Below are 27,349 nucleotides of genomic sequence, written 5' to 3'. Positions count from 1 at the left end.
ACAAGTGAACACAGCAGAAAATGCTACTTTGTGGCATCTTTCACCATATCTATGCAAAATTATTTACAAATATTTTTTAGATACTGAAATATACTAATCTATGACTAACACAATAGTGCAACACTGACAAGTTATGGTCTAAAATTTTTAGACTAAGATTTAAGCATTTTGAAAAACAGTAGTACAACCTGTAGCCTTAGCAAGCACCACTAATGAAAAAGAGCTCATTCTGAAACAAAGACTTACCTTTGAGCCAATCCTGGAAGTAGTGCAGCCACATTCTGGGAAGTCTGTGATTGCTGTCTTTAACTACGTATTTTACAGAGTTGAAGGCATTGTGAAGTTGTAGAAGCTGTCTTTGAGAATGTGCATAGTCAAAGCCATCCATGGTAACCAGGTACATGTTATAGAAGGAAAAGTATTTAAACTGGGCAGTGATGAAGTCATACTCCTTTGTATCCCTGGGGACAATATCAGTCAAGTAAAGTCCATCATGAACCATTGTGGTCCCATAGAGGCTGAGACTCAGAAGAGCCACAAAAACGACAACCACTACAGTCTTAGTTTCAGGCTTTAGCAACAGAGGGGAATACTTTTCCCGTGCAAAGCTCGACAGATTCCACCGAAAGAAAGGCAGAGGCACACACTCTCGTCCCTCTTTTGGCTCCTCCACCTGAGCTAGAAGGTCTCGGGTGGAGCTGGAGGTAGTGAACAGCTGGGAGCCATAAGGGTCAGAGGTGGGAGTGGGTGTGGAAAGGACCATGGATGGAGGACTGGTGGAGATTTGGGAGGTTGGTGGCAGAATGGTGACAATATGTTGGCCAGCTGCATCACACTGGGTGAAGGCCTGCACAGTTGTGGTGATATGGGTGCTGGTGGTTATCGTTGAGCCAGCGTAGGTGGTGGTAGCCGGAGCATGCTGATGGTTGTCGTTAGCATCGGAGAACTCCTGAGGCCGGATCTGAATCACCCGAGAGGAACAGGGACTGGAGAAAAGAAACATCTCAGTTAACATCTTGAGTACGACAGGCTTTGGCATTGTAAAATTGACTGAGATGAAGTAAGAGGACAGTGCATCTTAGTTACCTGTAAAAACAGCACAGGATGTCCAGTCTTTTATCCTCCCGCCTCTGCAGGTCCAAGCTCAGAATGGCAGGGAAGATCAGCAGAACCATGGCAAAGTTAAAGACCACCACAATTGCTGCCTGAAAAAAAGAGTAAGAGAGAGAAAGAGAGACTTTAGGATAGAGGCCAAGTCATTTCGTTCATGAGTTCTACGCTGCCACCCGACTCCACAGCTGCTGTCTCAACTTGATAAAAAAAACTCTGCATTCAGGATCCCTCGCTGTTTTAGTGCCTCGGATTGAATCCCAGAAAGTAAAATATGCACCCTAAATCAACCAGCAACCCCCTCCCCCATCACTCCACAAATAGTCAACAATCCAAGGAAAGGGGACTCCCAAGGTCACAGCGAGTCTGAGCAGAAGACAGACATTACATTCCATATCATTACAGCACAGACCACCCAGGGTTAGCCTGGGGAGATCAGAGAAGCACAGTATGATGGCTGGGTGATATAGTGATATATATTCACCCATCTCATTTCCCCCACCTGAAAAACAGGCTATGACATTAGTTGGATGTAGGGGGAAAGAGATGCTGTCCTCACTTTGAATAAACTTTCACCGTTCATTTATTAAAGCCACATTTCATTGCCCATTTCATTGGTGACCAGCCCTGCCAGTTTTTCTGAATGGGCATCACAGGGCGCAATAGTTCAAGACATGTACTAACACTCGAAATACACACTCGTACCTGAAGGGAAAAGGCCCTGAGTGCAGGAATAGGCACTAGGGCAGCCATGAAGAAAGCAATCATGTTATTGATGGAGGTGAGAGCCACACTGGTTCCAGTTCTTCTCAGGCAGTCACCTGTTCTCTCCTATGGAGAGAAATGGCAAGGAATGAGTTGTGATCTTCAACAGCAACAGAAAGTCTAGGCAACACTTTCAGGCCCTAGAAGTCATAATCCAGAGCGTGTTCATGAGATACCTTGAATGGGATGTTAGATCTGGCCTCGGTGAAGGAATGAGCCAGCAAGAACATGTCATCAACTCCAATGCCCAGGGCCAGAAATGGTAGCACCTGTGGATGAATGCAAAGCTCTGAATTACAGCCAAGCCTTGAGGGTGAGTGTGAATTTAAGATGTTTAGGTGTGTATTTACCTGCGTGGTGGCGGCATTGAAGGACAGCCCCAACAGTGAGCACAGTCCAAGTCCTGCAGCAACAGATAGTGCGACTAGCAGCACTCCTGCCAGCCCTACCGCACCCTGAGATTTAGCACAGTCCCAGCGGAGCATGGTCACGCATGCGTATGCCAGCTGTGCATAGAAAGACACATGTAAGGGAATAGCTCCACACATATGGAGACACACTCATCACATTTCCATTAGCCTTAACTAGAGTTTCCACAGTAATGGATGTCTTACCATGAGCAGATAACCACCTGCCACCCTGATTACGCTGACGTCAGAGAAAGACTTCATGATGTCATTAAGAGTGGTGGTAGAGAAGGCGTAAACACTGGAGGAAGAGTTCTGAGGAATGCTCCCATGGACAACCTAGAAACAAAAATCCCAAATTCACATGCTTTTCAGTATTTGTATTGGAAAGAGCATATATCAAATGTAAGATACCTATTGTCACTCAGTGCAATTTAATCAATTTCAGCATGAGCAAAGATGCTTAACCTAGCATTGTGTTTTTAACGAACTTGTGCACACATTGCAGAACACAAAACAAATATTGAATTACTTTTTCAGATAAGCCACACAAACATTAATTCTTCTTTGGAGCATTCCCTCATCCACCTCTTATTTTATCCTAATAACACACAAACAAGATAACACGAGACCCTGTGAAGCTTGACAAGCGAGAAATAATGAGCACAGATGCCAGAGGGCAGAGGTCAGATGGATCAGATGAGATCACATGGTCTCTCAGGCTACTCCATCAGCACCATGAATGGCCGACAAACTTAAGGGGAAAGGAATACCCCTGCACTTTGTTTTTACAGTGCCCTATCCCCCCAACCACCCCTGACTTCACTTCCCCTTCTCTTGCTCTCTTTCTGAGGCAGTAGCCATTATTGAAGGCTCTTCTCTCTCTCTCTCTTTAATTCTCTCTGCTGGGTGTCAGTTATCACAAAAACAGCTTTTTCCTATAACTGGAAGTTTGTCAGTGGCCTCCTAGGAAGACTCCCTTTACTAGGCAGCTGAGGATTGATGGAATTCAGGCAGACGTTGCCATCCTCTGGTCTAAGGAAAACAACCCTCTAGCACCACTTGTGACCTCCTACACTCTTTTTACCTTTCCACCCCAGCCAGGAACCCTCCGTGGTCACTGAAACCATTTAGACCTCACAAAGTGACCCTTTGGGATCTGTTATGAAATAGGAAATTACCTCAACAAACTTCCTCTGCCAGGACTCCAAGATGGCAGTGGCCTTGTCCTCATTCCAATTGATGTCATGGATCTCATAATCGTCTTTAAAGTGCTCATAGAGCTGTTTGGGACTCATGAGGAGGAACATGGTTTGAAGAGCCTCTGCACTGTAGGGGGAAATACAGAGGACTGAGTGAGATCAGAACGAACAATAATGCATGTGCAAATACCATTGAGTAGCAAGGTGAGTTAATAGGCAGACATGTTATAATAAAGGCTGAAATGATGCGTGTGGTCCCTCTCAGGCCGCTGTAAATCACACTTCTACTGAGATTAGAACAATGCTCAAATGCTTGGCACAAGGCCAATGTCCGCTCCTGCAGAGACTTTCATTGATTGCAGATTAAACTGCATCGAAAAAATACACATACACATATGATATTAAATTATAGGTGTCAAATGCATTTGCTTTTGATTTTAGTTTACCCACAGTTTGTTAACTTTGTATCATATGCTCTTTTTTCTTTTCAATGTGTTTTCATTTTCCTCCACTCTGCATTTCAGATCCGTCCATAGGTTATGCGGCTGTCCATCATGTTTAATTGGTCTTTCCTATACTGGGGTCAGAGGTGGAAACTGATCCCTCTTCATGTAAGGAATTCCTTGGATGTGTGAGGTTATTAGGAGTCAGAACGATTCCTCCCTCTCTCTCGCCACCTCTGTCTCTTTCTGATTTTCTCTCTCACTTTCTCTCTTGTCAGGGCCTCCTAAGAGAGGCCCACCCACATACCCCCTCCTCATGACTCTCCTTCTTTCTTTCCCCCTTTCTCACCTCTGCAAGGCATTCTGGGAGTCCTTTACTCTTTCACCCAGGATCAACTCCTCCTGCCAGTGCATGAACTTCTTGGAGAAACCATGGCAACCGCCCTGAAGTTCAGCAGCAATGTCGGGGACCTAAATAAAACACAGACCACACATTTAAAATCTACAGACTCATATTAAGACATCGTCATTTGCATTACAACACTGTTCCCACCTGCCATGGGTCCTTATTAGGGGCACTGTAAGGGCAGTCAGTGTCATTAGGATCCAAGCATGGGCGGTTCATATAGGCATGGCCAACCTGAGCCTTATCCAGCATCTCTCGAAAGCCCTCTAAAGATGTAAACTGGCTCAACTCTTCCATTAGCTTGAGGGGGTCCAGATTCATCCACTGAATGTCAGGCATGCCCCTACAACAACAGACAACAAAATTGAGACACATTTTAAGCAGGCTAAATCAATTCTACAACTTTTTCAAAAGATAGCATGCTTTTCCAAGCAATCCCCCTTTCCCCTTCCCCACTGCTGCTTCTCCAAGCCTGCCGGCACCAGTCCCTCCCTGGTGGTGGTGGACTACAGATGCGGCATAAAGTAGCGTTTATTATCCTGTTACACGGAGGGGCATAATGTGCTGGCGGTCTACAGGCTGCTGTCTCTTAACTTTGTGCATTGAGTCACAACGATTACCTCTGCCTCTAATACATCTTGATAAGGATGAAGGTGGGCAGTGAGAATTCTGTGAAGGGCTGTGCATCTTGAATGCTGCTTTGAGCTCAGTGTTCTCAACCCCTCAGTCTGCAGTTTTTAATCTATCTTCTCGCAGTCGGTGGGCATTGAGAGAGTGGACTGCTGTCTATTGATGTGCCAAGAACTAATTCTCTAGGTGTAGTTAAGTTACATTTGGACTCTTTTAATGTTCTAATTTGTTACAAGGTAAGTCCTCAATAGGGGTGGTTCTTCTGGGAAGATTGCAAAATGTTGACGATATTACATTATAAAGGCCTTGAAAATTAAAACTATTACACATCACAAGAAAAAGAAACAACAATCACAGTCAACACCTATGTAGCTAAGAAAATGCCTCAGAACCCAGAGTGAGAGAGGGGCCTTTCACTGTGATGGGTATTTGTAGGTAAAGAAGAATAAAAGTGAATAGTGTCCTAACTCCAGGACCAATCTCACTCTAATAACTCATGAAGAGCAGCTTCAAATAAAGCTGGTCCTCTCCCATTCCCACATACCAAGCGCCTTTGCTCCTGCTTGCAAAGAGAGTCTCCTTTATCTCCTATTTTTTGCTTGAGTGAACCGGCCTGGGCCCTTTTGTTTTTCCATAGATTGCTGCTCTTTGTTCCCTCAAGTTTTTTTCTCCCTCCCTCCCTCTCTCTCTCTCTCTCCCTCTCTCTCCTTTAGAAAAAAACAGCTGAACTGAAGCGGAAGCCTGAGAGGACATTAGCCTCAGTGGCTAACTCAAGCCCTCTACATGGCCAAATAGAGAAATAAAGACAATGAATAACAATATTTTTAAAGGCCACTCATCTTTCTCAGATAGTCGGAGTACTACTAAGAGGAAGAAGTCTCTATGAGAATTGATAGAATCTATCGTAACCAATTGAAAATTAGCCAATTGTTTGTCCAGCACGAATTTAGAATGCAATTTATGGGGGGAAGGGTGGCAGCATAGAATGCAATTTATACATTTTCCTTCAACATAATATTAACGAGGTATTTTGTGTGGAAGTGTAAACTACAATGTATAATGCCCATGGTTAATTTCTCCGACTTTTCTGTCCCTCTTTTTTCTCTCTTGGCCTGCGACTTGAATAATGACCATTTTATTTGTTATAGAATACAATTTATACATTTTCCTTCACCAAAATATTAAGGAGGTATTTTGGGTGGAAATGTAAACTACAATGTCTAATGTCCACAGTTAATTTCTCCGACTTTTTCGTCCCTCTTTTTTCTCTCTGGGCCCACGACTTGAATAATGCCCATTTCATTTGTTGGACAACTTACAGCTCCAAGCCTGGGCGATTACCATGAGAATGCACAGTGTTACCCAGTGCTGACAAAGCCGGGCCCCCTCCAGGGCCCCCTCACTGATGGACACTCACTCGTAAACTGAAAGAATGCTTACCATTGTCTGACCCAAAAGCTCCCCTGCCCACCCCCACCCATCCCTCCTACCCACCCAGTAGCAGTCATCTCTCTCTCTGTCTCTCTCTCCCCTTTCCATAAGGGCTTCTTCAGGCTGGGGGGATTGGGTGGTGGCTCAGGGGTGCAGGATCAGAGATTGTCCTGTAAAGCCCTCTCACCACACTGATGACAACTCAAGCCCCAACAACGACGGAACCAGGCTTCAGCTTATCAACAGACTAAATAGAGCTTTTGCTAGGGGCTTGACGTTAGAGTTTGTCACACCCAGCGCCGTTTTTCACTGTAGTTAAGGCACAATCCTGTTCTATAGTTAGTTCTGATCTCTTGAGCTTATATATTAATAATAGTCAAGCTGTGTATGACTTAATTAGAGATTACAATCATTATATAATAAGGAATAAGCAGAATGCTTACGGTAAGTAGGCGGAGCCTCCCTGCAACTTGGAGCCTTCCCAAAAGCAGTCCAAAGGAGTCACGATCATACAGGGGAAAAGTTTGTCAATCATCTGGGAGAAATAGCACATCATCTTTGGTAAGACAGATTTCATGGCACAGATAAAATGCAAGTTAATTTAAATGAGCCCTATGATAGCTGTATGAAGCACTAAGCAAAAAGAAATAATATACGAAAATGATTTGGGAGAAAGTCAAAAAACACTCAAAAAACATGCTTACCCTCTCAATCATGACATTTTCAATAATTGGGACTCCAGATTTGAAGCAAATTTTATTAAGATCCCAGGATCTGTGGGAAGAAATCATACAACCACATATTAAAAGACTGGCCCTCATGTTTGTTGGTGTTCCCTATAATCCTTCTGGAGGTTGCACTCACTTTCCATAAAGAGACACTTGAACTTTGCTGGCTGACAAAGCAGCCTCCAGGTGGAGCAGCAAAGACTCCTGGGTAAGAATATTGGTTCCCTCTTGTTTGGGTGTCTGTATGAGCATCTGTGAGGTGAAAACGGATTCCTCTCCCTGCTTCTCTTTTGTGTAGCGTAGCTCCTTGCTTACCCGACTGCCAGCTGAAATAGACAGACACCAAGGTTTATTTTCAAACATTCAGAAAGGACCTTTGCAGTCATTATGTTTTATCCCTTTTGACTGTGGATAAAAATAACAAGCCAGAGGAACAATATAGTTCTCTGTTAATGGTCACACTGCAACAATTGTTTAAACAAAGAAACAACCATGATCTTCAGTGAGAGGTTAATGTCATAATTAAACCCAAATTAAACAGATTAAACACGCTAGTTCTCACTCCCCTGTGTACTCTCCAACTAACCCCAGAAAACAGATAAGTGGATCACATTTATATCTCTAGCACACTAAAGATCGGAAGTACTCTTTATGACATGGCCCAAAATTTAACACAAGTTTTAATTAATGGCTAACTACTACTTAGCACAGACTGTGGTTCCTGATTGGAAGGTCCCTCAAGACTTAAGGTCTTTCTTGATCTACTTGTCACGTCCAAGATTTAAGCAGTAAATTGAAGGAGGGAGCAAGGCAGAAGAGTACAAGCAGAAATGGCGTTCATGTGGTATGTTGAGTCGGAACGAAAAGCATCAAAGAGTGCAGAGGAAACTCCCGAGTCCAGCCTCCTAATTAACGGAGGCGGTGATAAAAAGAGGACGCGGGGTATCTGCGGCCATGCCAAATGCACATGAAACACACCGGCCCAGATCAGAGCCTGCCCGTCTGCCCCTCCACTTCCCAATACATGATGACAAGCCTGCATTGGCTGGCTGAGCCCACCGAGCCACTTTTTCTCCTCGGCACATCTCGCTGCCTGCCTCAGTTAATTGAGAGAGGGAGTGGAAGAGAAAGAGACATAGAGAAACAGAAGAAACAGAAAGAGAGAAATAGACTAGTGCTGTTGTTGTCAGGGTAGCCCACAGCTTTGTAAATGGCTTAGAGCTGAACAGAAACAAAGAAATTGCACCACAAATATAAATTCCATGTGGTTTGCCCTGGAGCTTACAACTTTAAAAATGCAAACATTCAACCTCCTGGTTTCATTCATGCAGCTATCTGACATGCAGGTTACATAAACACATTACTTCAAAAAATGTGGCGGCCTAAATCTGAAGGCTGTATCCATTTGCAAAACGCAAACACGTATTTGTGTCGTTATATGGACAGCATGTTCATATTTAATGCATTCAGGCATCTGCAGGAATTGAGCTCCAATCCTTGGGCCTGTAATTACAGGGGCTCCTGAAGTAAATTATAGCTATTTGTGTCTGGTTCCTCCCATCTGGACCACCCAGCTAGAGGCCCGAGTGGGCCCCGCCGCTCAGTCACCGCTCCACTCAGCCACCCTCCAGATGGGAGCTTTGCTCTGTTCTTTCGGCTCACTGCTGCTGTACACTTAAAGAGACAGGCACGCAAATACTTTCACAGCCAGAAACACAACACAGGAGGGTGGAAAAAAGAACTGTGATGCAGAAGAGTGATCTGGGTACATTTGAGATTCAAACAGCTAAAAATGTCAAACACAGACATTTTGGGGGGTTGGGGGGGCATCTTTGCTTTGAGTTACTGGGGCTGAAACAGTGTAGAGAGGTCCATGGTTATGAAAACAAAATAAAAAGTCAAAAGACACCAAAGTGAGGGCAGCATAGAGGTGTTGTGTGATATCGATGTAGCTATACTCCCATGCAGAGCTTACGGTCTCCCAAGCAGAGCCCCTCCTTTCTTTGTTACCTTCATTTTTCACATCCTTGGGGGTGACATCACCATCACAGGCCAATTATCCATGAGGAGGGTCCGACCAATGTTCCCCAACATAGCCAGAAAGGAAACCAGCCTCAATGTCTCACAGATTAGATAGTTGTACAGAGGATCCTGTAAATACTATCTAGCAAATAATAAGCTGAAGCAAATCTACAGTCTGCCCTAACTGACTGGAACACAATGGTAGCAAGCTTCGGCAAGCTTGTCTCAAGGTCCCACCCAGGAGCAAACCAGCAAAATGAGCTGGTGTGAGGGGGTTCCCTCCCAGTGGGCAGTATGGAAAGTGACATGTAATTAACTATGGAGATGAAGCCACTTGCTCCCCGGTGTCACCCTGCCAGTGGACCTTGTCTACTCTAATCTCACTCATATCCACCCTGGCACAGCCTATCCAATGCTCTGCGACATATCACCTACAACTGCATGCTTACATTGACCTAAAATAAAGTTATGGTTACCATATTGATGCAGGGAGCAAGAAAATGTGATTTGACTTGGTTTGGTTACAATCAGGTTAAAATTAACTGAAAGATTACGCAAAAATATGCCTTTACTGTCAAAATTTGAGCATTTGAATATGGTGCAGTACCAATAAGCAACAAGGTCTGAAACCCAGTGCTTTCTCAATTAGGACAGGCCACCTTCAAAGTGTTGTGGGACAGATTAGAGGGATTAAGAGGCTTCTGAAAGGACTCACGCTGTTCTGGAGGAAGTCCCACAAGGAAGACTGCTGAAAGAGACATTTTTACCTGTTTTCACCACCCAAGTAAATCCAAGAGCACAGATACACAGTCGGGTGCCCGTGCGTGCCCACGCACACACACTCTCTCATACACACATTCATTCTCTCTTTCTGTTTACCCCTTTTCTTCCACACACATTAGTATATGAAACCACCAAGAACAAAACAAGCCGGTCCAGTTCTTTCGCCTTGGTCCCGTCAAGCCCCCATAATGTCCATTTCAAGCTCTTTGTTTGATTTTTTCTTCCTCTTCTTTCCAAACACATTATAAAGACAAGAAGGATAGATTTGGCTCAAGTGCAAATCTTTTTAACCATTTCAGCTTCACTGCTACTCTTAATCACATGGAGTCTCAATAGCTTGACCATGACTGAGAGAACCACCCCATTTCGCCCCAATACAGTGGCAGATGGAGACTGATCCACCTCTGCCTCTATGAGCTCTAACTCAAGGCCACCAAGAGACTCAATGCAGGTCTTTGTCAACCGCATTTTCAGTCACGTTCACTTGTTTTCCAACAAACAAGAAAAAAAATTAAGAGAGAAACTCACTACAAAAGCAGCTGGACCTTGTTTTTCCCAGCAGATAAAACAATGCTAAAGAGAGGGAGGAAGAGTTGGCTTCATAGCTTGTCGATTTGTGTGAAATGCATCAGCACACATGAATGTCCTCCTGTGCATCTCTCTGACAGAACTTTTTGGCATTGATGATAAAACTAATACACATCATTCACTGTAACTCAGGTAAAAATATTAAAAACAAATCCAGAATTCTAAAACTATGCTTGAGCTAACACCTATTCAGACCTGATACTTCTGTCAGCATTGACATAAATTTCCACCGGTTCTGGCATTTAGGTCCTGGCTATTTCCATATGTATAGCCTTCCCTGTACTAATTATGCTAATCAGCCCTAGTGTTGGCTGCTGTGAAAAATACCCACATTAGGCACTCCACTGGCTGCTAATGCAGCTTAATGTGTGGTTGAAACATACATTCATCCCACGGTGAAAGGCAAAAATTTTCCACGTTGCTGGTTTCATTCAAACTGGAAATGAATTTATTGAGCCCAGAAACCATTTCTTTTCCACAACGTACCAAGAAAATGTTTTTTTTTTACCCTAACCAAAAGGACAAAGTGTTGAGGAGGACAAAAAGGAGACTTTTTTCCCAAAAAAAGTGACCAGTTTCTTTTTTTTTTTCCAGCATGGATCAAAGAGAATGACCCTTGCTGGACTGAATGTAAGAAATACTGTCTGAATCAGGCAGCAAGAGGGGCATCTTCTTGGGGGTCTGGACGACTTCTGCCTCCTCTGGCGTTGTTCTAGTAACATTAGCTTAAGAATATAAACCTAAAGGTGTACCCCTAGCACTTCTGCCATGGAGCTAGACCTCGATTTGCCTCTCTATCCAATATGAAACGTGTTCTGTTGCTGCACTGACAACCTTTGGAACTGCATCATGCTCTTGGTTAGACTACCCAATAGTTAGAAAACAAATGCAATGCCAAACGAACTGATTAGGTCGAGAGAATGAAAACTCTGGCAGAGTAAGTGTAGCCTTAATTGGCAACGCTCTGATTTAGGGTAGAAAGTTGCTAAACTCTGAGAAGGGATGCATTCAGTTCTTATGGCTGTTCTTGAGTAATGGGGGCTGGATGGCTGGCCCGTGTGGAGTGGGGGGTTGAAGTAAACATTTTCAACTGACCCAGGTTGACTCTGGCCTTGTTTGTACTTTCTACTGGTGAGGTCTAAGTCTCAGCAGTTAGAGTTTATTTATGTAGCTGGGGTACTGTGGCTTGCCATTCACCTTCAATAATGCTTCATAGAGCTTTCTTTCTCTTGATTCCGGCACCAGGACTGGAAGACTGTGTATTTTCTAATGAATTATTGCATTTAGCTCGCATTTCTTTTTTGTTTAGATAACTGCTCTTAACACTGAACTGTCCACATGTGGCTGTATAAATTCTGGGCTTGTGCTAGTTCCACCACTGTTACATTGTGGACAAGGTCATTCATGCAATGTGTATATGTTCTTTATTCCTCTCTTCTACAGCCTGGTGGCTTCATAAAACTCAAACAGGCCTGCTACCCAGATATCTGGGTAAACTTTTTAACTTTTTAGTAATGTTTGTACAGCTTGCCTGTGTGTACACGTCTGTCAGGCACATTGAAATAGTGTCAAAACGGATGAGAAAAATTAAGTTACGACTGTTTACGAGTACATAAACATGTCCGTCTGTTTGAAAAAGTTTGCCATTTGTTTAGCCCAACACACATTTTTGCAAGGACCGTTAAATGCCAACAATCCTTTTGGCCAGCAAATAATCACATATCAAAGTCTGCTTTTTTCACCTCACACCAATAGGCAATTTGTCACTGACAAAGCTTTCCTCATCATCCGCTCTAAAAAACTCAATCAAATATTAAAATCCACACAATTAAAAGAAGATGTGGTACTACAACTCAGTATAGTGTCAGAAACCAAATGAAATAACTTCAGCTCCTATGAAAACACAACTTTCTCAATCCTTTCGCTCCCTCTCTTAATTCTCCAAACAAAATCCCCTCTGCAATCCGACACTGCGCATAAGAAGAAAACATGAGTAATTTAGGCTGTAGATTCTAGAATGTTTCTTCACTCACCAGCCCCCAAACCATCACCCTACATTTCATTTTATCACCTCTTTCTCACGCCTCACACGGCAAACGAAATCACACTCTCCCAAGAATTATCCAATGATTTAAAAGGATACCTCACCCAAAAAGCTTCATGTCTTGCATTTTTAACTGGGACACAAAATAAGATATTCTGAAGAATGTCTCAACTGTCTTTCATTGTATGTACAAAAAAACAAAAAACAAACAGAAATTAATTAGCATACAACTTTCATAGTCAGATATAAACACTCTGATTTATTTTAGGCCAGGATATATCTACATTCTGACTTCAATGGCTATTTTTTATGACTAAACCAGCTGTATAAACCCAATTACTAAACTATAGGTTCATGAGACATCTAAACACAAGGTTGCTGCTTTTTGCACATCATTTGACGGAAGGCGGAAGCAATTACGGGTGGTCCCTGAAAACATGGACACTTGGTGGCCTGTGTGTCATTTGGGTGGGGGCAAGAGCAGAGGTGAAAGAGGGACAGTCACTGCCTCAGGGTAAGTAAAGAGGAGCCATATTCTCCAAAATGCACAGCTGGGCAACTGTGAGATCCACAGGCCCTGGCTGCTTTACTATTCTTTATAGCTCCCCCCAAAAACAACAGATTCGATTTTTTGTGACAAAAAGGTTTTAACGTTTAAAATGTAACCGATCTATCCTTAACTTTGAAATGGAGCAATGTAGTTGTCATATTAATTTTATGATTAAAAGGTTTAGGCTTGGCAGGTCACTGGATAATATATGTAACTATTTAGCAATCACTAACAGCACCAGAGACCTTTCTCAATTCAATTCCCAATCACAAGACCTATTATAAAACTCTTTTGTTTGTCCCTGTGACTTTTTATGTGTATGTGTGCAGAAGTGAATGTGTGTGCCTGTGTGTGAGAACTAACCTCTCCTTGTTACCATACCACTTACTCCCCATTCAGCCTAGAGCAGCTTTGTCAATGGGCTATTGGGGGAAACAACACAGGCAGAAACTTTAGAAACACAGGCACTGCCTCTTAAAGGCACAGCGTTCCTTTTCAGCACTTTGGCGTTTCACTCCAGGAGCCCCATGCTTTATGCCTGCTTTACATTAAAACACAAATTTCACTGCCAACATCTGACAACTCCCTTTGCTTTAAACTCCATCTAACGTTCCCACCGGACAGCATTAGCTCATATATCACGACATTTACAGTTCTGAATATTTCAAAAGTGATTATAAACTTTTTGCCTTCTGACTTGCTGAAAGACATATTTTCTGACTATGATATTGTAAAACACACACAAAAAAACATAATTATATATAAGGTACCCCCATTTATTTTAAAATAAACCAATGCTGAGCATGAACATGAACATGTTTTATTTTCAAGTAAAACTACAAAAGTACAAAATAACGATTCCCCTTGTGCGTGTGCATGTTGTGTGTGTGAGTGAGTGTGAAACAGGTGGGTAAACTTCAGCTGTATTCACTTTTTTTTGGTAAAGGGGGGTGCCTTTATTGTTGAATGGAATCCAAGAATAGTGAAGGACCACACAGCAAGCATGAGGGGGAGGGTCAGCACCTCAAAGATGGCTAACGATTCACACACAGCCCATCTGTGCAGGGGATCAGCAGTGTGGCGAAAGCCTAGGGGGCTTAGAAGGAATTTGGCAGTGTGAAAACCAAATAAAGCTGCCTGAAAATGCACAGATAAGTGAGGTGCACGGAAAGGACGTCAAATGGGAAAGGGGAGAAAAAGAAAAACATCAAGCTCAGCTCCCACCGCAAACAATATAGGCTGATGGGGAGAGAACAAGAGAAGGCTTGCATGCGCTAGGAAAAAGAATGCTACGTGTGCGTGACAGAAGATATGGAATTCCAGAGGCCACGGTCTATGTCCGCTCAAAGATCCCGAGACTTCATATCAGAAGCCCACACAAGGTCTAGGTCTATATCGCCCGACAACAATCACATTTTCAATCAGTTAAGCTTTGTTAAGCTAAGCAAAGACAGTCAAATTGTTTGGGAGAGAGATCTAAAATTGAGTTGCACTAAAAAGTAAAACAGTGTCAGGTACTTTACAAAGTGAAAAGTCACAGCATTCAGCTCACAAATAATTTGATCCTGCAGATCTCCACACCGATCAGCCCCAAAAACCCACCCACATAGCGAAACATGAAAGCGTGGACTCACCTTCCACCCATAGTTTCTCAATGTCCGTTTCAATGGCAGCGACCCGCAAACCAACAGACAGGGCTCCGAACACAAGCAGTCCAATGAAAAGGACTTTTCCACAGTGCCGCTGGATGTGACAGCCCAGAGAAAAGAGAAAAGCCTGGAACCTCGCCCGAATCCACAGTGGTGCTTTCTGTCCCACAGCTTTCCCCTGAGACACAAGAGAGGAACACTTATTCACATGTACAGTGATGCTATTTTAGATCAGTTGTAACACACGGTGCCCAGCCAGGATAGTGAACTGTCCTGACAAAGCACAAATCAATATTTAGAAGAGAGGGGTTTTTTTTTTTCCTCTTGCAAGACATTTTTAAACGAGACACTGTTGTCCAGCAGACAATGTAAAACACAAAGCAAACCAACTGAAAACAATAAGTGAATTACTTCAAAATTCAGTTTGAATACCAGTGTGACAATATCCAAACTGTTTTCTCATTAATCCACCCTAACCTGCAGTAAACACTAAAATCTCAACAATTTCATGTGTGTTCCTAATGACATGGCAATTGGCACGAGTTGGAGAACTTCATAGACCAGTAAAATGTTTGTCATTTTGTTAAATATTTGTTTCTATCTAACTTGTTGTCATGATTTCTGTAATTTGTAAAGTTTTTAAATTTTGTCACAATTAAAGTTAAATGTTCAATGAAGTTTAGTGGGTTTAAATTGTTTAAGTGTATTACAGGCCTCAGGTTTCTCATCTGGTCTGGATTCAGATGACGAACTTTATAATATACTTAACAATATATCATACAACATAACAGCTATATAACAGCTATTTAGCCTTAAAGAGTAGAATGCTAAACAAGATAGAATAATAAAAGCTGTCAAACATGTGTTTCTTTAAAGTATAACTATTTCAAAATACTTGGTTGGTCTGTTATAGCCTAACACAGAAGCGTGTGACAGTGAATTTTCATTTTTCTAGCTGGCTATTAACTAATCAAACATTTAATAGCTATTACATTTAAAAAGATCAGAAATGTAATTCATGTATCCAGACTTTGCAACAACCTCACAAGTGTCCTGTAACTGGCAGTCCTATCTGCAGTATAACTGGACATGTTTTGGTTTCACTCATGGGAGTTTTGACACATAGCCAAGCGTTCATGCGCTTCACTGATGCTTTGTCAGATCAAACTTAATCAGTGAATTCCTCAGCAGGACGCGCGCATTGTCAAACAAACACGCAATATTGTATCTAGACCAACCGGGCTGAACTCAGTAGCAGCTTAAAGTGTTTAACGTGAAAAATACTCAAAACGCGCGGACTGACGAGCTAAATGAATGAAGACTCGGCTCTCATTCATAGAAGTCGCTGTCCGCACTCATACATTCATATTTAGCGTCGTTTACTCGTCCTCGATTTCCACCTAAAAAGCTTTGAGATGTAAATGTTGCCTTTTGATAATTTCCTTCTCACTAGCCTAAAAAAGAAGTAAATTCCCTTCAACACTTCCAAAACTACGCTAAAGAACATAATTAACAGTTCCCTGGCTCCCTGAAATACGAATGCATCGAACAACAACAACGTAGAGCGTTTGTGTATATATTCCAACGGAAAAGCGTTTTGTCACCTTAGAAATCTGTTTTAACGCAAAAGCGGCGTGGCAGTAACTGGGTCTTCTGATGAGGTCTGAGTTCACAGGCGGCGGAGAGCGTGTGTAACTTGGGGGTAAATCTCCTAAAACACCACCGGCCGGTCCCGGGTCTCTGGGATCCGAGGCCATAGTCCAAACGGGAGGCAGAGAAAGCGCAGAAGAAAGTTAAAGACAAACGCGGTGCTTTAGGCAGAGGCGATAAAAGTAATAATCCAAGATTCGCGACACGCGCATCCACCGGGTTCAGCTTTAAGAAATATTCTCTAGTCTTTCCTTGAGCCAAAGTCTTCCAACTCCATCCCAACATTATGTGCTCGAATCCGTATAGATCCCTCGGTCTTCATTCGTCCAGCTATAGCGCGTAACTCGTTTTAAAGCAGAGGAAAGTCGCGAGCGGATTCCGCCAGTCTACCTCTGATCCTGTTGCAGTAACACTTGGAGAGGTAGCCTCTTTGCAAAGCCTGAAAAGGGTGGTTTGATGGAAAAGTGCTCTGGTTCTCATTGGCCGAGGAAGAGGCAAATTACTTTGCAAACATCTCCTATTATTAGCTGCTAAGCAACAGCTCACCAAAGTGGCGAGAGAGGGAGACCACCCAGGCAGGCAGCCCCTCACATCAGCGCCGGGAGGGGGAAGTGCTAGAAGAGCTCTTTCACTGCACTGCTGCTCCGCTCTGCACATTCCCAATAGTCTCAGCTCGTATTTTAACACGCTATCACACAGGCCATCTATTGATCCTACAGCCACACATTTCTTTTAAACTGACAGTCGGATGCAGAAGGGAGACTTTACACATTAATCTGCTCTGGTCCTCATACATATAGCTAGGCTACTTTCAAAAACGTATACAAGAAAACCAATAAAATAATAGGAACAAGTTAATAAAATAGTATTATTTCGAACACAATTTTCCAAAAAATACACAATAATAAAGAAGAACAAATGCACTGATTCTGGGATTTTGATGAGTAACAAAATGCACATTTTCATTGTGTGCTATAGGACTTGGCTATATTTCAGTTAAAATTTAACTTTTCAAAATTTTTGATATTTCTGCTTTTTCTTTAATTAAATTGGTAAAAAAAAAATGACAACAAACAATGCACATTGTTACCATTTTGATTATTTAGGACAGCAGTTAAACTTTCATTCTTTATCTACCAAGGTCTAGGATAGTGGGTTTTAGATAGGCTATTGCATAATGGCAGGGTCAAGTCCATTCCAAGGCTACTCATAGTGATAAACTCATACAAGATTGTTTGAGATGATTGGTTCAAATATGAATGCATCATTCATTAAATCATTCAATTTATTCAATTGTACAGCAATGTAGTGAACTTAAGCACACTGATGCAATAACAGTTTTTCTATTCATCAGCAAAAAAATTATAATTAAACTCAATATAGACACACAGAGCGTGCCATATTCAAATGTGTTGTACAGAAGTTGATAAGAAGAGTTCAAGTGCCCTTGCTTTTGTGCAAACTATAATCACTGTATGAGGAATTAGTTCCACCTGTAATTTAATGATTATTTACTTTATAGGTTGTACTTTAACAGATTTTTTTTTTTTTTTGTATAAAGAACTATTGACAAGAAGGGAACGCACAAGGGCATGTATGCGTGTATACTATGGCAACACTGAGCGCATTTCTCGAAATTGTTTAATTTGATGAGGGTAAGGGCAGCTGGGAATGGGAGCTAATGTGGAATCTGAGGAATTGCTCCATGCGGTAGGGGGCCCCTTTAAGCCTAACAAACTGAGGGAGGTCCGGGCCGAGGTCTAGAGGCCTTGGATAAATAAACTGGGGAGATGACCATGCGCTGTCCAGAAATCTGCCATCACACAGCCCCTAAACATAAACGGCCAAAGCCCGTTCCTGCTTGTGTAAAGGTAAGCTCCGAAAGAACGAAGCACGGCTATCAAACGACAGCCGCGAGGCTCCCCAGGCAAAGATGTGTTTATTTTCCTCAAAAGCTTCAGGGCTGAATTTATTTATCTTACAAAGGCATCAGCACCATGAACGAATTGCTTTGAAACAACCAGACAAGTAGCTTCTAATGATAGTTGACGCCAGTGAGCATCATTACCTTCTGATATGGTATCAGAAGATGCTCACTGGCGTCATATATATATATATATATATATATATATATATATATATATACACACACACAGGCACTTATACACATATACATTTATTGGCAGTTGTACTACAATATTGCCAAGCAAAAGCATATATTTTTCATATAGTTACAATAAAAAGTAATATGTTTATACATTATATAATAATAATTACATATAGAGAATATATAGGCCACATACATAAATATACACAAAGACCTACCGCAATGAGAGTGCTATAATTCACATGGCATTTTTTATGAACCTGAGATAGCATTGAATATTTAAGAAAAAAAATACATGTTTTGTAAGTGACAATTATCACATTTTATTTAGAAAATGACCCCAAAAGAAGAAAAAAGCAATATTGAATTTGATACACGTTAAAGCATTAATATTAACATTTGACAAAAATATTTCTGCCACAGCCATTCACATTAAATAATCAGTGTGGATTTTTTCCCCCCACACAACTAGAGATGCTAGATGCCACTGTGCTTTGGAAATATCCTTAAGAAAGGAAGTCAAATGTTGTATTTAAATTGCCAGTGGCTGACAGTTTTGATGTGGATAAAAGCATGAGGAGACACAAGCCTCCAGCTAACATTCAGGACTTGTTTGGCGAATGTTTACAAAGCTTAAAATATTCTTAGCCCCCAAAGTGCTTTGTGACACACTGATGTGTACATGTTGGCATTGTAAGGGTCCATCAGTCTCAAAAGGAAAAGACCCGCCACCCACAGCTACAGATAAGATTAATTATGATAATGTATTTCTTTGCCCATTGTCATCGTAATGAATGGCTCGCTTAAAAAACTTTTTCAGCCGTCTTTGTTTGTGGCCCTTTAACAGGAGTATTGTTGGGACAAAACTAGCAGGTGGCAAGATGAAATCAGACCCCTTTGTTTTCTTACTGATATCTCTCTACTTATTTAATCCCTTTTGGAGTGCATGTATACATTCTGTGTAAATGAAACAAGCCTCATCTAAAACTACAAACATGCTCAATCCAATGACGAAATTGCGCACTTCCAACCCAAAAAAGGTGAGTACAGGTGCATGCCACAAAAGTAGAAATCTGCTCTCGGATATCCCTGCTCCAAATCTGACTCAACAAGTGCAAAGTTTTAACCACTTTTGCACTTTAACTACATCTTTGAGAATCTGATAAGTGTTTTGATTAGTCTATGGCTTCCTTACAGAAGGAACAGAGCCACCAGTCACAGGGGTGTAACATCGCCGGGGTCGTGCGAGATAAACAAGCTCCGATGTTATTTAGCGAGCGTCCTGGGGAGCGTTGTAAAGCAGCCAGTATGTTCATTTCAAAGAGCGCGCAGTCCCTCACATGTCATAGAGGTTATTGGCCTTTACAGGCCACACAGCTTCCATACTGTCTTTGTTCAGCAGTAAGAAAGTACTAATTGTTAAGTGTGTGTGCACTGAAGGTGGGCGTGAGAGTTTGCAGGAGGCTTGCGGGGGATGCGGCGTCTTAAAAGGAGGCGAAAAAGAGAGGAAATTTCGTTTGTGCCTCAAGAACAGAGAAGACAAATTGAGGAAGTGTTCTGTTAATGTGTAGGGGTCAGCAGAAAACATGCAGGTTTTCTGCCACTTGGGTGGCCAGCGAGCCTCTCACCACCCTCCACCATGCTCAAGCCTTCAGCCATCTCTCCACCCCTCCCCACCGACTACACACACCGCCTACCCCCAAAACACACACGCATTCATACAGTCCCTCAAAGCAAAGGGCTCGACTGTGCCTGTCATTTGGTCAATCAGGTCACTGGCTCTCATGGTACACGATACTTCTTGAGACCTCTGGATGCAACAAGTCGCATAGCTATAACCAAGTCTCTAGGATTTATGACAACTCACAAGTGCACTACATTAGTGCCTTCGTTTACAGTGCGGCAGAAGCTTCCACGGCATCTTTAAATGTACACTTCTATTCATTTTGCATGCTTTTTTGCCATCGCTATAATGAAAAATAGCTGTCATTGGTAATATTTTTCATAATGCCAAAAAAGCATGGCAAAGAAATAATTCAAATAAAATATAATCTTAATTTTCTTCTTAATCAACGCATTCTCATCCCAAGGCGTCATCTAACTGACAATTTTGACCATGCTTCAATATCTGACACTTTAGGCACCCTTTTGCGTCAGTTACATTTCGTGATCCTAGGGAGTCATCTAACTGACGCTTAAGGGTGCCTAAAGCATCAGATATTGAAGCATGGTCAAAATGCTTCTCAAGGTGTCAGTTAGATGACGCCTTGGGATGAGAATGGGCTGTTTTAATTGAGAAAACAATTACGAAAACAGTTAACACATCTGAAATATGTCTACACACGAACACATTTCAGATGTTTTCAGATTTTTTATTCAATTCAATTCACATGTATTTGTATAGTACTTTCACAATACAGTTTCAAAGCAGCTTTACAGAAAAATCAATGTTTCTACATGACAAATAATTGTTTTCTTATCAATAATAAATGTCTCAAATTGTAAAATATTGTTTTTTTCAGTATCATTGTACTGTATTTTTTGTAACTTCTCTACAATATAAACACTATCATTCAAAAGTTTGAGGTCTGTGCATTTTCCTTTAACTTTTAATACATTTTAAAATGGAATTTCTTCCTGTGATCTGTGAGCAGTCATTACTCCAGTCTTCCTCGTCACATGACCCTTCAGAAAGCATTCTAATACGCTGATGTTCAATACTGAAACCATTTTTACATTGTTTTCATAATTCTTTGAAGAATCGAAAGTTAAAAAAAGAACAGTATCTTTTGCATATATGCATATTTACTGAATAAATGTGTAGATGGACAGACAAATAGATTACTGAGCCCAGAAGTGTGTGTACGCATACATTTAAAATACCTGTTTAAATGGCGTGTTTGACTCAGTTTGAGTCATCTTGAACCTCAGCTTGCTTCCAAACAGGTCTGGAAATCCAGGCTGGAAGCTACACAGAGACAGCAAGGTGGGCCTGATATATGATCTGTCAGCTGACATCTGATCCCAGGTCCAGGAAAACACAAGCATCTGTCACTTTTGGCCCAAAGGGTGGGGAATGACACTGAACACAGCTCCGCACAACTCCAAACCAACACAGCCGTGGGGACTCCAACTCTGGGAGGCTTTGTCTAAATATACAAACCTTTGAAAAACAACTGCTGCCACATCTCCTGAGCCAGGTCTGGTGGTCCGAGCGCGGACACTGCGGCGAGAGGGGGCAAAGGGCACGACATCTGATTAGTTATCACACTGACAAAATGGAGGACACATGTTTCGTATTAGCAGATGACAAGCATTCAGAAAGGGCCTGGGGCATTTGATGATTTTAATGATTTCATTTCTACTTAACGTGTGCGATGCATCATAAATCTGATCTTATCCAAGCAATCTTATAAACAGTATGCGTCTCCAGGGAAAAATGTATTATTTCAGAAAAATGTTATTAAGCCACTATGGAGGGGACCTCAACACTACTGAGGGATCGCAATAAGCTTAATCTGCCAAAAGTCTTGAATCATAATGAAGAAAAAAGGGAGGACGAATGGAACAGTGACAATTTCATAAATACACATATTATTTTATGGATTTAAAGACAGGGAAACACGAAAGAGATGTCACAGTGTGAAGTATTTCAACACGCCCCAAAACAAAGCTTCCGCTTGAAGACATTGAACGTGCAATCATTCCACCGGTGACACTAAATGACTCGGATTGGCCCAAAAACAATAAGTTGGAATAGTAATGAATCACACAGAGAGTCAGAGCTTCTTCCTCAGGCTCTGAATCCATCGTCACCAGGGAACCTGGGACCTGTAATTTAAGAGATGCACAAGTGCTGGAATGCTATAAATCGTTGACAGCAAAGAGGAAAATCTTTAGGAAGAACTCCTTTTAGGCATTTTGTGAAAGCCTACAAGTATTGGAGAGTAAAAGAAACTGTTAGTAGTCCCTGCCTGACTGGGTGGTCCATTTCTTTCAGTCTTTTTGTGTACAAATAAACTTATCCCCATTGTGGTTATCTGTTCCTTTCAGCACCAGAGCATGCAGTCCCAGTCACGGTGGTCACGCAGATGGGTGATGGGATATCCACTGGACAAACAACCACAACCAAACTACACAGACACCCACCAAGATCAACAACTCCAACCACAATTTCAATATATCTTTTCAATATATCAGATTCAATATATCTAACACTTATATATGCATTGAACTCAGATTTATGAATGCATGACGCAATACCATGCTAATATCATGATATATATATATAGTGCTGGGTAGTAACTGACTAATTGTAAAGTGGATTAAGAAATACAGAAATTAAATACTTGTAATTACATTACATTTTAAAACACTCGCAGTCAGAATAAAGTTAAATTTTTTATTAATTACATGAATGATTATAATAATCAATCGCAAAATGGCAGTAAATTATTCAGAATTCTTTGATTCTCCCTAATTCTTTATAGTCAGGCGACTATAATTACATGGAAAATTGAGGGGCTGCATAGCATAAACAATTAAAATATTTTAAAAAAAATTTTTTCATATAATTTAACTTGATTTAATTAAGCTTTTCATAAATTTATGAATCAACTGTTCCTTCCCAAAACCTAGTTAGCGAAACCCTGATGTAATGTTTATTGCACTTCATTTGGTTAAGAAAAGTATGATGCAATTCAAATCAATATTATAAATAAGTTGGTTCATTTAAATTACCCAAAACCTGTAATGTAATGTTCTTACATTACTAACATTTTTTTAATGTAATTTATATTCAGTAATTGTCAGTTTATTTTATCATTACTTACAAAATGTTTGTTTATATTTTAATAATATGATTAAGTTAAGTGTATTTATTATTATTATTATTAATATGAGCACTAATAACAACCACAACAATACTAAATTAATTAAAAGGGGTGGTATAATGCTCTTTTCACAAAATATCCCCAGAGCATATACTGGTATGAGAAGTTTTAGCTCAAAATATCCCGGAAAATGTTTTTTAAGCACTAAATTACTGTGCTGCACAAACCATATGCCGAAACCTGGCAAGTCTGGTATCACTGGACTCTGCAAGGATCCAGGAGTCTAATGATATGACGTTAAAATAAGTCAACCACAGCCAGAGTTATAAGCATTTGAAAATTTCATTTTACCACTAGGTGGCGCTGTTTCAAAACTTCTGAGGCTCCTTCAGGGCATCGTACTGATAACCCATACCGAGATTCGTAACAATTCGTTCATGTGTTGAAAAAATACAGCATTTTAACACATAATTAAAAATGGCTGACAGCCAGAATGGCCGATCTGGGAAAACTGAATCTAACGAGCAAAATTAGTAATTTTTCGTATCTCTGGACGAGTAGGTGGCGCTGTGCCGAAAACGCAGCATGTAGCGAAGGACCAAGTTTGGTTGGAATACGATAAAGCGTTACGGAAATACAGCCTTGTGTCTGTTTTTGCAAGCACTACGTAAATTAATTTGTGTGGTATTCGAGAATGACTTGCACCGTTTTTATGAAATCCATAACTTTGTCTGCACTGCCTGGAGATGATCTGGTAAAATTTTGGTAAAAATCGGACAAACCGTCTAGGGCGAGTTTCTCAAAAAAATGTTTTGGCGGACATATTTCCATGATGGAAAATGACATCATACGGTGCAATCGAATCGTCATGAGCTCAGGATTTTTTGTTTCTAGCCCTTATGGTTCCAAAGTTATTAGCATAAACATGAGTCAAAGTTTGGACAGTTGGTGGCACTAGTGGGAATGAGTTAGAGACTCCAAATTTGCTAAAAAAAAAAAACAACAAAAAAAAAAACAGAAGTGTTGAGATAAATAAATCCATTTTTATTTGGACATATAAAAAAATGGATCCTGTGCAGGGGTTATGCACATGGAAGCAGGTTGATCTGGGCGTCTTCAAGCCTGTGATCCATCTCCAGGGTTCTAGATCTCCATGAGTTGGTCTGATCCAACGATGACCTCATTGGTTCTTTCAGCTGTGAGAAACAGAACAAGATTCACATGTGAGTTGTCAGGCATCTGCCGTGCCTCAAAGGAGATGAGCTGATCAGATTCAAAACTCTGCTTTAATACAAACGAGTCGCTTCAGCATTCTATGATACGATGACTGTTTCAATGAATCAAAGGATAAGAAAGCAAGTTTAAACTAAAAAAAAAAAGAAAATATCTAGAGTTTACCTTTGTGGGCCATTCCATCACATACTGACAAGCAAACAGTTTACAAATGTGTCAGGCTTATACACACTCGCCTAGGAAGGATGATATCCTCTTGCCGAATGTGGCTATTCCAAACTAAACGTTTGAGAGCAAGATTAATGATCCATATGAAGACATATTTTAGTGTGAAGGAATCTGCACAAAAGACTGTTTTTGTGTTCGGGGTTTGGGGAAAGACAAATAGAGCGTGCTATGCCAGAGAGAGAGAGAGAGAGAGAGAGAGAGAGAAGAGCGAGCGAGAGGGACGAACACAAAGAGAGAAGTTTGGAACAAGGGAGTCTAAACAGTCTGAGGAAAGGTACATGTCATCAGCCTCCGTAGCACCTGCAAATCCATTGCACCTTACAACACAGTGCCGAGCGGCAGGCCGGGTGGTCTTGGCCGTACAACCCCGTCTCCAGGACCTGTGATGCTTTTAGCAGCCATAACCCAACACGCTCAATCCCCTAAGGACAAGGATGCTGGGAACACAGGACCTTATAGAGAAAGTGTTCGGCTAGAGTTTATGAGATGTCTATCACTCCTTTGTGGCTAACACACGCGAACAGCCAGTAGCGGTAAACAGGACGGGAACAGAAAGAGTGAGAGTGAATGAGGGAAAGACATTGAGACGGAAGAGAAAGAGAGAGTGTGTGTGAAGCTGACTGTATTAGACCACCATAGTGGAACAACTATAAAGTCTACTCACTCAGCAGCTGTTTAAAAAGGTTACAAGTGTACCAGAGTCCAATGTGGGGGGAACGTATAAACTACAAGTGAATACAAATCTTTGTATGTACAGATTATGACCGATCCCGACAAATTATGTTATAGCTGACAATACTTTTGATGGATAAATCTACATGGATTAATCTGTAATACAAGTTTTCATACAGAAGCTCTCAATCTAGAAATATGCTCCAAGTGTAATCAGACATTAAAATAAAATGTAGACTGAAAACTGGTGGACCTCATGTGGAAATACCCAGGTATTGACTAATATGAACACTTTTTTTATTGATTAGGCCAAAATCAGAGACAAAAAAAATACAACTTAAACAGTATAGGGTATTTTTAATATGAAAAAAGAAGAAGAAAATCTTAAACATTATTTAAGAACTGTGTATTATACTTCACCCAAAATAATAATAATAAAAGAACATACCCTTGGTCAGTAGAGTATCTATAGAATTGTTTTTGGGAGATTTAGATTTAAAAGAAAAAATTTTTTTTTAAAGAAAATAATTCTGTTTTTTTAGCAAGGATGAATTAAATTGTGACAAAACTGACAGAAGCATTAGACATTTAAAACATTAGAAACATTATAAATATTTTTGCTAAGATTTCCAATTCAAATAAATGCTAATCCGGATATCAAATTGTAATATTTAATTATATCACTGCTTTACTGTATTTTTAAACAAAAAAAAAAAATAGCCATGGTGAGCATGAGAGACTTAAAAAATACTACTGAATGGTTGTGTAAATATATGTATAAAATTCCAACATTAAAATAAACATATACATAAATTTATAAAAAAAAACAACTGCACATTAAAAATGAATTACACTATTTAAAAAAAAAGTCTAAATTACACTATTTTGATTATTAAATGCATTTCCACTCCACATTAATGGTACTAAAATTATGTTTCTCCTAATGTAATATACAATTTCTCTTGATTTTAGGGTGAAATATGACATACTTTTCTTGGAAGTTTTCATAAAATTCAACTGCTAAGCACTTTTGTAATCCGTCATACAAAAAAAGCCCACAGTTGGAATTGGGAGGGGGGTGGGATACTGTCTCCTTCCAATATGGGCCTAGTTAGACTGATATCGTTAATACAGTAACTAATAAATAATTTTTAAAAACAGCTGATAGACGATCACAGTATATGCTATACAAAGTCTCTAATATCAATTTTGCTTCCAAATAGTTTTTCAAATGTTAAACATTACACCCTCTGAATAGCTGCACTAATGTTAATCTGCCATAACATTTAAGCTCTACTCTATAACCTTTCAAATTTCAAGCTCAACCTCAAAGGAAAATCAGCCTTTTTATTTCAAAAGGGTAGACACATCAAAAACAAGCAGCGACTCTTTAATGATCTTAATTTATTTCTTTGACTTAACGTGTGTACAAAAGAGCGAGTGTCAACCTCAGCTACTGGAGGGAATTTATTGCAGTTATTATAAGCAATGCTTTTTAAATAATAGGTTACATTAACCTCTGCTCTGGGTTTTTCTGGGATAACTTTGAATCGTGGTTTCTCGCTGCGCTTAAAGTGCTGAAGCCTAAGGGAGGGTGTGTGTCGGGGGAAGTACAGGGGGTCTAACTTGTAATTTGGGATTTCTGGTAGCACTTCAATAAGCATAAGCATTTTTAGAGGTTATGGCCAACTAATCGAGCCCTGCTCAAGAGTGATGATGGAAGGGTGGGGGGGTGGATGAAATGTTTCAGGGGAGGGGTTAGAGCGGGTCAGTCGAGGCAGCAACACCCTGTTGTTCAGTCAATTAGACTGTGCAGCCTCTGGACATCTTAGGGCCGCCTTAAGGCACTGTCATTGATGGAGAGGTTAG

At 40.8% G+C, this 27,349-nt stretch overlaps 2 protein-coding genes across 3 annotated transcripts in view; both read right to left on the bottom strand.

Annotated features, from left to right (window-relative positions):
- Positions 1 to 24,283, bottom strand: part of ptch2 (patched 2) — a 33,521-nt gene extending 9,238 nt beyond the window's left edge. The window contains exons 1-14 of one of the 2 annotated variants that reach the window (XM_089131199.1): positions 21,399 to 24,283; positions 14,744 to 14,936; positions 7,259 to 7,448; positions 7,099 to 7,168; positions 6,838 to 6,929; positions 4,481 to 4,676; positions 4,277 to 4,398; positions 3,464 to 3,611; positions 2,490 to 2,621; positions 2,226 to 2,381; positions 2,052 to 2,144; positions 1,816 to 1,941; positions 1,087 to 1,205; positions 247 to 986 (exon numbers count right to left, since the gene is read on the bottom strand). In XM_089131199.1, the coding sequence (XP_088987325.1) occupies positions 247 to 986; positions 1,087 to 1,205; positions 1,816 to 1,941; positions 2,052 to 2,144; positions 2,226 to 2,381; positions 2,490 to 2,621; positions 3,464 to 3,611; positions 4,277 to 4,398; positions 4,481 to 4,676; positions 6,838 to 6,929; positions 7,099 to 7,168; positions 7,259 to 7,448; positions 14,744 to 14,936; positions 21,399 to 21,563 (2,542 nt within the window). In that variant the 5' untranslated portion in view covers positions 21,564 to 24,283. Of the gene's footprint in view, positions 1 to 246; positions 987 to 1,086; positions 1,206 to 1,815; positions 1,942 to 2,051; positions 2,145 to 2,225; positions 2,382 to 2,489; positions 2,622 to 3,463; positions 3,612 to 4,276; positions 4,399 to 4,480; positions 4,677 to 6,837; positions 6,930 to 7,098; positions 7,169 to 7,258; positions 7,449 to 14,743; positions 14,937 to 16,362; positions 17,012 to 21,398 lie in introns of those variants that run through there. The other variant, XM_039654760.2, reaches the window with a different exon arrangement.
- An 87-nt stretch (positions 24,284 to 24,370) lies between these two features.
- Positions 24,371 to 27,349, bottom strand: part of eif2b3 (eukaryotic translation initiation factor 2B subunit gamma) — a 39,648-nt gene continuing 36,669 nt past the window's right edge. Inside the window, exon 12 of the mRNA XM_039654737.2 lies at positions 24,371 to 24,543. Within this exon, the coding sequence (XP_039510671.1) occupies positions 24,491 to 24,543 (53 nt within the window). The 3' untranslated portion in view covers positions 24,371 to 24,490. The remainder of the gene's footprint in view (positions 24,544 to 27,349) is intronic.

The sequence above is a fragment of the Pimephales promelas genome, chromosome 5, assembly GCF_988280905.1.
Source record: "Pimephales promelas chromosome 5, fPimPro1.hap1.1, whole genome shotgun sequence".
Taxonomy (NCBI): domain Eukaryota; kingdom Metazoa; phylum Chordata; class Actinopteri; order Cypriniformes; family Leuciscidae; genus Pimephales; species Pimephales promelas.
Note: the sequence above shows the minus strand (reverse complement) of the source record. Positions and strands in the feature narration are given on the sequence as shown.